This window comes from Chaetura pelagica, unplaced genomic scaffold (genome assembly GCF_000747805.2).
Source record: "Chaetura pelagica isolate M959 unplaced genomic scaffold, ChaPel_1.0 scaffold10, whole genome shotgun sequence".
Lineage (NCBI taxonomy): Eukaryota > Metazoa > Chordata > Aves > Apodiformes > Apodidae > Chaetura > Chaetura pelagica.
In genome coordinates this window covers 8,030,033-8,041,922 of record NW_009952263.1, presented here as the reverse complement: position 1 = coordinate 8,041,922, position 11,890 = coordinate 8,030,033, and the positions used below count along the sequence as shown (strand labels likewise).

General features: G+C 35.9%; 1 protein-coding gene across 1 annotated transcript in view; it reads right to left on the bottom strand.

Annotated features, from left to right (window-relative positions):
• Window positions 1-11,890, bottom strand: part of TBC1D5 (TBC1 domain family, member 5) — a 190,943-nt gene that overhangs the window by 112,162 nt on the left and 66,891 nt on the right. Inside the window, exon 11 of the mRNA XM_010007533.1 lies at window positions 11,027-11,199. Coding sequence (XP_010005835.1) covers window positions 11,027-11,199 — 173 coding nt within the window. The remainder of the gene's footprint in view (window positions 1-11,026; window positions 11,200-11,890) is intronic.

Genomic DNA, 11,890 nt, shown 5'->3' with positions numbered 1-11,890 from the left:
CCGCTGCAGAGGCAGAGGGACGCGGGTTCAAATCCCCGTTAGCCAAAAAGGAGAAGTGAAAGAAGAGCTCCCTGGACTCTGTGGCGGCCTGTCTTTTTTTTGTTTGTTTGTTTGTTTTTCATGGGCTTACTGAATTTCCATCAATACACCCCTCCTGAATCCTTTGTTCCCATTTCTATGCAAGGTGCAGCTTAGTGAGGCAGCTCCCTGGGATATCTGGCTACGGAGAGGCCAGGCAGCAGCCAAGAACAAACCGTGTTACAGCTGGAAAAACGTCCTCCTGAAGATGAAGGCTCAGTTACAGCTGAGATATTGTGCAAACATGAAATACTCCAAGTGTCCCCCAGAAGGAGCACTTGAAGTAAGGCTGAAATCAATGTCACCCGTGGGGATTCACACAAAGATGGCCAACTGGATGCACTGAAGAAGTAAATTATGTTATCCGAGATGGAAAAATTAAAGGAAGGCAATTCTCTAAAGGCTAAAATTATTACAATATGCTAAACAAATATCTTTGCATTTGTAGTAAATACATATACATTGATATGCTCTGAATTAATGGTCAATTTAACATGCATGCTAAATTTTACGCAAAACAAGATTCTTAATTCACTTGGGTTAATAAACATAAAATTCTGATAATTACAGATACAATAATGTCATATGAGCACTTTAAACATATGCTGTGGGAATTAAATCCTGGCTATCCCTGCCCACTGAGGACCAGTTTTTAATCTTTGATGCATGATATGTAGTAATGGATTTTACGAGTTGACTTTTTTAAATTTGATGATCAGGTTAATGAAATTTATAATGATATTTTTCAAACCAAGTTCAAAATAGTAGTTAACTCCTTGGCAGAGAAATTCAGATTGGACATATAATGGATGTACCAGCAACTGCTGGTGTGAAAGGATTAATCATCATTTTAGACTTTTATTAAATTAGATAAAATGGGATAGGCATGAATCAGAATATGTAACAATTAATCACTGGACTTTATTGAGTCTTTTAAAAATCTTACTTGCTCCTGAGTTGATAACTAATCCAGGCCATTCTGTACCAGTTTAACAAACTCTCCAGATAATGACTGTGACTAGAACATTAATAATATTGTCATTTCACAACATTTTTTTTTTTAAATGCGAATAAGGGTTTTTTTAACATTTGCAGATACTAAAGGAAATACTCCTGTCTCAGTCACCTCAAAACCTTGCAAATCAGCTCATTCTTTGCAACTGAAATAGTTTGCTTTTATGTATTTGCTTGGATTTTGAAATTTAGGTAATGGATACACCAGTGTGTACAGTTTACTAAAATTTTTGGTATATCCAACTGGCATTGAATGTAAATTGTTACAACTACACGCACCGGAATTGCTAGAAAATAAAAATTACTAAACTTTTGAAGTTTATTTATTGATTACTGAGAACCACCCCAGTAAAATTACCATAAACTTCAACATCACAACAACTACTAATCCAGATAATAGGAATTAAGGGAGATGGAAGATACATAATAAGCATCTGAGGGATATGGAATTTATCCCATGAGTGTAGTAAAGAGCTCATAATTTAGGAGTGCCAAAACCCAAGAGCATCATGAAGGTCTTTCCTCACAAGTGGCATTAATTGCATATCCCACAGATGCTTATTACATATTCTATTTATACCTCCAAGAAGAAAAATATTCGTTTAAAGTTTAAAGGTTTAGTACTGCTTAAACACAATGTAAGACAGCTGTCTCATGATGTCACAGGGAATATCAAAGGCTGCAGCATGGAGTCATAATGTAAGAAATATTTTAGACAGAAGATAAATCAGGGGATACATTTCGGCAGGAGAGTCCCAGAGCTCAGATGTACAGTAAAGCAGGATGTTTAACTAAGTACTTTTCCTGGATATGGGATTACACCATTAAAAAGGTTTTTCTGATTAGTTATTGGAATAAGAATGAGGAGAATTCCATTTCAAATATTTAAAAGAATTTTTTCAATACATGTAACATGTCAAATCATAAATACTAATATTGCTAAGGTCAAAGCTGCTGTTATCTTTTCTGCTGTTCAGTCTATATGAATATAAAGGAGTCACCATTAATGTATCTAGATATTAATCACATTGGCATGTTGCAAACTTGCTATGGGAATTATTTCTTCTGTTGCCCAATTAGTCTTTTGTGATTTCTCTCATAGATAAATACAACAATAAGGAGAATTCTTTGATTCAAGAGGTCCCATATACTGTATGAGGTTAACTGCCTCATTAAGGAAAACCAAAATTGGATATTGCTGATTTTGCATGTCATTCCACATGTACTTGTTAGGAGAAATGGAGTAAACCATGAGGCCCAAGCTTAGACTCCAACAGCTCACACAACATTTATCGATGTAAGTTGGAAACAGCTAAGGGCTGATTTTAGCTGTTGTCTGGAACATTTATTTAAGCGCTGTAACAATATTTTTTTAATGTAGAAAATGTTACACGGGCCTTTTGCTGCTATATTGCACATGCGGCTATGTGTACAGATTGAGCCAAAGTATCAAAATATTTTTTACAAACTTCTCCATCTCTGTTAATTAAAACTTGGTAGCATTATTGGTAGGAGTAACAGCAAACAGAAGGAGTGAGAATTTTGTTACTTTATATCATGTTATGAACTTAAAGGGCAGAAAATATGAAATTTCTTTTCTCTCTCCCCTTTCCCAATAACAAAAAGAAAAGAAAATATATTGCTTGTATGTCATTCAAAGATCACTGCATTGGACATTTTTTCAGACTTCAAGGACAAGAACATGTATATAAAGGTAATCAGAGAAAGCATGCTTACATGGCCCTGATTTCAAATAAAGCGATAAGGAGTAAAGAAAAACAGATCATTAAAAATTACATAATGACAACACAGAGGTCTGTAAGAACAGATGCTCTCTTGTGGACATGGGAAGCTGATGTTACACCGGATGATTGCTGTTTTGCTCCTCTGAAATTTGGAAAGAATTTGGGTCCTGTTGTCAATGCCTTCAATACTGAATGACAAGGAAGAAAATAGAAAAGCAGCATCCTTGGCTTTCTGTAAAAATTAAAGTGTGATTCATTCATTGATTTCAAAGCAGGTATTTGAAATCACCTCCTACTGTTGTCTGTTTTTGTTCTTTTTCATTCGTCAATTCTACTTTGCAGTGCTATGCAAAGATTCTTCTTTTAGTGCCAGAATGTGAGAGGCTTTCATGTTATAGAACTTAACCTTTAGGGCTCGTGCTAGTACATTTATTATAAGGGGTGATGAAATAGTCTCATTATTTTTACAGCATTAGTTTGGTAAAATAGTTCTATTTTTAGAAATGTTCTCAAACAACATTTATCATTCTTTACTCTAGACTAAAATATTGTGAATTCATACAATATGCAAAAGTTACACAGAATTGTGCACCCTAATTAACAGCACCACTCTTGAGCAACCTCTTCCTGTGACCTGTGCTAATGGATTTTATTCTTTGGATACACTGGCTTGCTTTAATATTTCATAGGATACTTTTAAAAATTCTCGTTCAAAACAACATCAGAACTAGAAAAAATACCCCAGGCATGCACCTATTTGGAACAAGATTTTTTTTTAATTGCTGAAGCTTCTATAACTCTACTAAGATGTTGGAAAGAAGTTCACAAGGTCATGAAGAACCACTATTCAGCTCACTCATTTTAAAAGTTAGGACACTCAGCTCTATTTTTTTCAGGGCAGTATCTTTTCCTATTGCCCATAATTCCAACGCTACCATGTATTTATCCAACTCAAGAACTCCCAATAAAACAACTTTCAGAGAAGACTCAGAACGTATAATTTTAATTATATAAGTTGTCCACAGAATTGCCCAGATTATTATTATTTTCAATTAATGCTTTGGTTGTCAGGAAGTGCTCAAGTGCTGTGTTTTACTTACTAACATCACGTTAACATGGGCATGTTAGCACAGTTTTGGTTTTTAGGCATATGCTGAGATAATCACCCTCTGCAACAGTTATTTAACTCACTTACTGCCTTTTCTGTACCAATTTCCAACATGAGTTTTCTAGACTAAGCTCTCTGTCACTGAAAGAAACAAAATAATGCACTAAATTAAACAGCACTGGTTAACCTCAGCAGCTGATGTGATTCAAGTATAAAGAAAGCAAAGGAGAAGTAAATACTTGATATGACACCATGAATGCCTAACTAGAGTAGACCTTCTCCATTTGTTGTTCAGCTTTTATAGTCAATAGATGTTGACTACAATAATAAAAAAAAAAAGACAAAGACAGCCTTCCAAACACTGTATATATTAATAGTAAATTTATCATAGATTTCAGAAGATTTATTCAATTCAAAATCCACTGGTCTTTAAGCCTACTTATGTTTAATGCCACCAGAATTATTATCTTTTTTTTTTTTTTAAGGCTATATGACACAAGTCAAAATGGAAGCTGTCTTGCTTATTTCTTTCCCAGATAATTCCCTGTACTTCATATGGAAAGCACATCACCTGCATCAAGGAGCAACATAATGACAAATCTGCATTCCATCCTCACAGCCATCCAGTACTACTCATTACCATCTCAGCACATAATTATGTGGCAGGAGAGTAAAACTCAGATGAACACTTTTGACACTTCAACCAATCCTTCGTTCTGTTTATAGAATGGCCTTTTACATTATGTATATGCTAAAATCTTAAGTCTAACGTAAGCCTAAAATATATTTGTGACAGTCAGGAAAATGGTTAAAATCGCAAGTTAATCACACTATAATTTTTAACCTAATACACAACAAGAAATAGCACAAAGTGAAATATACATTTCTTCAATCAATGAACCAGAATGTTTTTTTGAAGAAACTCAGCAACGAGCAAGAGAATGCAAAATGGTGAGTAGCCTCACTTCATAAACAAAGAAAAGCAGCTTCTGGAGCTAAGTAGGATTTGCTTTCTGCTTCAGGAACTGTCCACATTTATTTGCACATAGCAAACCCTTTGAATTAGTCAACCATTGCAATGCATTTGGTATGCCAGCAGCAGGTAAGACAACCCCTCTCTCCATCAAAGTTCATTGCAGCTTTCTAAATTAGTTCCAGAAGTGTTCTCTTCTGTCAACTTGAACTTACAGGCTGCTTCTTACAAAACTTTTTTCACTATGCAAGATGGAATTTGTTGTAAAGTGTTCAGGTGTCTGACTCACCCCCACAAGCTTTACCTAAAAATCCAGTAGACTGTATCTCATCTTAATTTGTGGGACCAACACTGAATGGTAACCTTTTTTAGGAAGGCCTGCTTATCTAGCATTAAATCTTCAACATCTTCTACTGTCAGAGAAGCTAGGATTTATGTGCCATTAAAATCTGTTTTATATTTAAGTCAAACAAAAAATAACTAGAGGAAATCAACAGCAATACCAGTTACTAAGTTCAGGATTAACTTGGTCCTGAACATTCAAATGAGAATTATTAATTTGTTCAGGAAGACACTGTAATTGCTTAGTCTTAGCTATTAGTAGATACCAAATTATTTTAATAGCAAGACCAGATATGGGTGGTTACCCTACGAAATGCACAAGAGCGCAAAAGTTGCTTTCATTGTAACTGCTGTCCAACAAATTGATTACACTGGATTAAAAACTACAGGGGAACTTTAATTGGTTTGGACCATGTCTTACATCATCCTGCTCATTTTTTTGGTGAAGTTTGAGAATTCATAATAAACCCAGGCATCATAGATGATCTGTAAAGTTTTCCTCAGCAAGGCTGATCTTTGATCTACTTTTTTTTTCTGGATATATTGAAGATTTCTTAATTCTGATGACTAGTGGGATTTTTTTTTATTATTATTATTTTTCTGGATACAACAAATATGATTTTGTTCCTTTACTGCACAGGTGAAATCCTTCAAATTCTCCCTCCAGAGACCAATATTGCTACAAAAAAGAATACTGCCTGGTTCCAGAATGGCATGGGAGAGAAACTAAAACAGGTGGATGCCCCACAGCAGCGCTCAAAGCAAAGCAACTAAGAATAGTAATAGCAGAGCAGCACATCTGCTGTTGACTTTGCTGTAACATAACCTTTCCAATGCTGTCTTCAAATCTACATTTTTGCCCAGTTACCCTGTTACTTACTTTGCATCCTTCTCTTTATTTCCACCGCCCCCCCCCCAACTTTGCTTCATGAAATAGGCTTCTTCCTGAATTATAACTGTGCTATCAGCCTAAAGGTCTGAAACTGCCCCTGGATGTGCCTGGGTATCTGATCGATACTCATAAAGCAGAGTGGCAGCAGGAGGCAAAGTCATTGGCACTGAATGTTCTAAGAAGGACTTTTTTTGTACTGAGATTAAGTTCTCATGAAATATTTACACTCACTTCCCATGCACTTTATTGTCTTTTGGGTATGTGCTTAGAAAGAGTTTGCTTAACCAATATAATACCACTATCAGTGTTCCAATGCAGAAGCCAGTGAGTTTATGCAAGGAGTTAATTTTTATTCTTAAAGAAAGCTGTTTACACTTATGCCTTGTCATTACCTTTATGTCCACTATTTCTATACACACCTATTTACATGATCTGGCTGTACTTTCTGCATGCAGTTCTATGAGAATTTCCTTTGATGCAATATAATTCACTTTGAAACCCTCACTACATAAAATAAAGTAGTAATAATGGTATTATGTGGGAGTTTTCCAATTGATTCATCTTTACAATTAAATATAAAAGAAATCCTCTACTACAAATTACTATAAATGGAATTAAATGTCCTTAAATACAAACATATGAAGCCTTTCCTCAAATCTCGTCCTTTCTCAAGCTGAGAGCACAACCTGCTTAATTTGCCACAGCAAACACTGGCCACTGCAGAAATTGCACAACGGTTTTGCAGTAATTATTTTGTACTTTAACATGAATTAGATGCAAGGGTCAAATAAATTAACACCAGAATACCATTTAATCTAGGACATTAATCATTGTTAACTCATCTAATTTTACAATTTAACTGAATATTCAATCTGTCAACCCGTCAGAGTACGCAATCTTTTGTTCAATCATTTTTTTCTTTTTATTTAGATAAAAGTTTATTATCAGGGAGGGTGTCACTGAACTGTTAATGTAATCAATTCCATTTTATTTTAAAGCCATTCTTGTGCTTTGCTTTACAAAGTAGAAAATTAGATATGATTAGATAATTATTATAGTTTGGTTAGACTGTATGCAATTGGCAGTGCTACCAGGAAAGTGGAACAATGTCATTCTGCAAAACATTATCTTAGGGTCTAAAAACAAGCTACAGACATGGCAAATGAAGAAGACTGAAGAATAAGACACAAAGCCTTTATCTCTGTATTGCTGGTTCCATTTCGGCTGATATTAATAGCAGCTGAATAATTATCACAGAGATATGTAGCAGATGACAGAAAGTGAATGAATATGTGGTCTCACAAAATTTCCAGCTACAGAAATTCCTCTGCTCAGGCTGCTGCTGTGTATGACACCTAGTAGAAAGACCAGAGCACAGGTATATGGCATAGCCAGGACCCTAGTATACCTTGCCACACCAAATAGGGTTCTCTTTCTGATCAGCAATGAAATGAGATAGCCAGGTAATGCAAAGTCTGTTCACTGATGCCTTGTGGCAGATAAAGAAATCCACACCCCTGGGCTAAGACTTCACAAAATGACAGTAACTCACAGAACAGAAGATTTCTTCTGAACTGGTTGCTCCTCCCAGCATGCATCCTGGCATACCAGGCTGTGGCTAATGACACCACAGTTTGCAGAGGACTAAATGATGAAGAAAAACGAAAGATTTTTCAAATTGATGTGATGGATACTATGAGGAGTATACCTTCCCACAAAACTGGCACACAAACTTTGCACTACTGAACAGCAACCAAAATTCATGAGTCTTACCATAGGTACTGAAATGCCAGTCAAAGTTGTAAGCAGCTTAGCATAGTTTCAAGAAGTGTGCAACCACATCTTATTTTAAAGGACAGTTTCTGAACACGGAAATGACCAACAGACTAGGGTACCTGAACTCCCAGCAGCACCAATCTCCCTAGTGTTTCAAAAATGAAAGGACTATTTGCAAACATCAAAGACTAAAATAAACTGTATGAAAACACAAACAGCAAGTAAGAATCGTTTGTACCTTACCCCAGAAAGATATAGAAGGATGCAAAGTATAAAATAACGTATTTTAAAATATTAAAACTTAATAAATTAAATTGTAAAACTTGTTCAGGCAAGGAAAGGCTGCCACTAAGTACAAAACTTTTGTGCTGATATGCTTTTCCAGGAATACCCTAATAACTTTTGAAGGAAGTTCCCAGTCTTCCTTTCACCATTTGTAAATTTTTTGAGTTACAGAGAATCACAGAATGCCTTGGGTTGAGAGGGACCTATAAAGGTCATCTAGTCCAACCCCCCTACAATAAGCAGGGACATCTCGCACAAGGACAGATTGCTCAGAGCCCCATCAAGCCTGACCTTCAATGTCTCCAGGGATGGGACCTCCACCACCTTTTTAGACAACCTGTTCCAGTGATCCACCACCCTCATATTAAAGAACTTATTCCTCATGTCCAACCTAAATCTACCTTTCTCTAGCTTAAAACCATTACCCCTTGTCCCATTGTTACATGTCCTAGTGAACAGCTCTTCCCCAGCCTTCTTAGAGGCTCCTTTCAGGTATTGAAAGGTCTCTATAAGGTCCCCCTGGAGTCTTCTCTTCTTCAGGCTGAACAGCCCCAACTCCTTCAGGGAATTGTATCAGGGCACACATATGAATATTTGATGTTGGAAAATCCAACACAGTTCAGCAAAACAATAAATTTCAACAAAAAGTTCACATTAATTCTGAGCTTGAATTACGTTTAGCAATTATTAATAATCTATTATTGTTTAAGAAATGCTGTTTCTAGCTCAATAAATGTTACATACAGGAAAAGATCCAGCATCTGAGGCTGTCAGATGCTTCACTACTAGAAATTACTATTCTAAAGAGTTCAGACATCATTACAGGTGAGAATAATACAACATAGTCATGTTCCCTTCCCTTTCATTTTCTCCTATATTAAATCAGAAATCAGAGAAGGATATGACCTCACAGACAACCTACTTTCCTCTTCTGCCAATGCAGACTCATTCTCTATGATACTACCCATTTCTGAGAGCTTTTCAAAGCCTGTCTTAAAATATTCTGATGGTTTTTGCTTTGTTAATTTTGATATATCATTTTACAGTCTAACAGCTCCCTGTTAGTAAGGTTTTCCTGTTAGTCAGCCTGAAGCTCTTTCTCATAATTCATTCTCTTAACTGTAAATTTCTTTATTCAGATTCAGTTCTATTTATGCCACACCAGACGGCACCGTTCTTCTATTATGATGTTATGTTTTGAGCTAAAGTCTTCTTTTTTCTTTCAATTATTTCTCTTACAGGCAAAATCTTATACTGAAGTGAATAACAACAGTACAAATTATTTTTGCCCCAAAATATCTGTTTGCAAAATTCTGAGGTTTATCTTATTTTATTTTCTGTGTGTTTTCATAAGCCTCATACAAAAGAAACACTGACTTTTTGTTTTCCTTGATATTTATATTGCCTACTTCTTTGTTACTACCCCTGACGTTTATTAGGGATGTTTGCCTTCTCTTTCAGACTAGTGAAGATACTAAGAAAAGAAACAAATTTACACTATGCAAAAAATACTGTAATAGGACAAACAGTCCTTTCATACTTTTAATACCTTGAGTTTATTTGGCTTATACTTCCTCTCCCTGCAACCCATTCCTATCAAAACTTTTTAATTCCATTTTCTAGAATTACTTGTATCTTCCTTATATATATTATTTTTAAGTCTGGGACTACTAGTTAGTCTTAGTTCAGCTCACCTCTTGAGGGCATACTGTGTCACAGCATTTTTCCATTTTACTATAACATCAAATTAGACTTTGATTTTCAGTAATGCAGTTATGGCCTGACATTTACACAGCCACCTTTTCCCCTCCTTTCTACATTTTCTATTGAGTTGTTAAATATAATTCAGAATTACATGTGGAAATTCACACCTATAAATGAAACCTTTTTTTCTTCTTTCTTTCCTTTTAAGGCAAAGCCAATCTTATTTTAAATCATTGCAAAAAGTAAAAAAAAAAAAAAGTCATTTTTCTGTCACTGCAACTGCACATATGGCTTGCCAACTCTTTAAGGAATGATCAAAATTAATCACGTGTCTAGAATTCCAGACAATGAAGGCAAAATTCCTCCTCAGAACCTGAGTCAATTCACAGTTACTCCTGGTTCATCCAAGCTACACGCTCTGTATTGACCCAGACTGACAATAGCAGCCATAACTGGTTTGGATGGAATACTGAGCAAACATATGGACAAGGCATCATGCAAAGTTGGATCTGGCCCAATAAGCCTTCTGGAATGGGGTGCACAATACACAACCAGCTAAATGGATCCAAGCCAGCTTAATGGAAGAAGGACTACTTGGGCTGACACCACACACAGACACTTTATTATCTCCCTGCCTTAACTTTTAACATGTTCCATCACACCTGTATTACCAGCATCCAAAATCCCATTACTGTGATAAGGGAAAGTTCATTGGTACTGAAGTGGTGATAAAATTAAATAAATAAACCATTCAGTGAGTAAATAATTCAATTTTCTCCACCTCTCCTTCTTTATGTCTTATTATCCCATTTCTCCTTACAGGAAAACCATGGGTAGAATATGTATTCAATTCAATATGTACTTCATTCCTGCACTGGGAGTCTTCGTCAAGTTCTCCAATATGCAGCTGAACAGAGTTTATCAGCACTGGGAATACCAATGACACAACACTGGGGTGTCATTTACTGTAATGCTGCCAACTGAACAAGTTCTAAGAGATAAGTACTTCTTTTTAGCCTCTAATCCTAAATTTAAGGAAAAAATACATCCTAGTATAATGAAATAAAGGCAAAAGGAATGAAATTAAATAATGCTTTGCAAATACTTACAGTCCATAAATCTGTGGAGCAATTTCCAGTCGGTTCAGATGCATGTACAGCTCAATATCGTGTTTCTTCAGCAGATGATCCTGAATTTGGTTTACCTTTGCTACAATAGCAATAGATGGGCCCAAGTCCTGCGGCCTTGCAAACGGCATAGGTGTAATAATCACTTCTTTATCCTGCAGACATAGGAAACGGGGGAAATCAGAACACCCATGAAGTCTTACAGCAATCATTGGTTTCCAAATAAACATAAAACACTATTACCTAGTTTATTTTCCAGCAAAATACGAATTTCAAGTATCCACTTCAGTGGAAGGTATTGTGGGATTCCCCTTCCCAGGCATGCCAAGGTTCATTCCCTCATCCTGCACATCTTTTACATGTGTGCTTTACTTCTCATTCTCTGACAAAGTGTTGACAGCTTTATTTTAACTTAAATATCAGCAGTCTTAGTCAGTCCACAGCAAAGCAGCTGAATGCTAACTTAGTAGAGAATACAGGCCCTCAGAGGACTACAAATTGCTTACCAAGTAGGTAATAACTTGTTTTTGAACAATCCTTTCTAAATGGGCTTCCCTTGCTTAGAATATCTGGTGGCTGTACCTCAACATCTACAGAATTTTGATACAGAATCAGAAAATTTTGAAAACAAAAAAGAAATAGAACACTGAGATGAACGTGACAGTTAGAAGGTAACTGCTGGCACCTAAAGGTTGTGCAAACTATGTCATGATCTAGAATATGACACACACCAAGTGAAAACAGAGCAAGAAAACTACTGGAGGGAGTATTAGCATCCTTGAACCTGACAGCACTTAAAATCTGTTCTTCTTACAAAACAGTGAAGTATTATTGAAAAAGAGACTG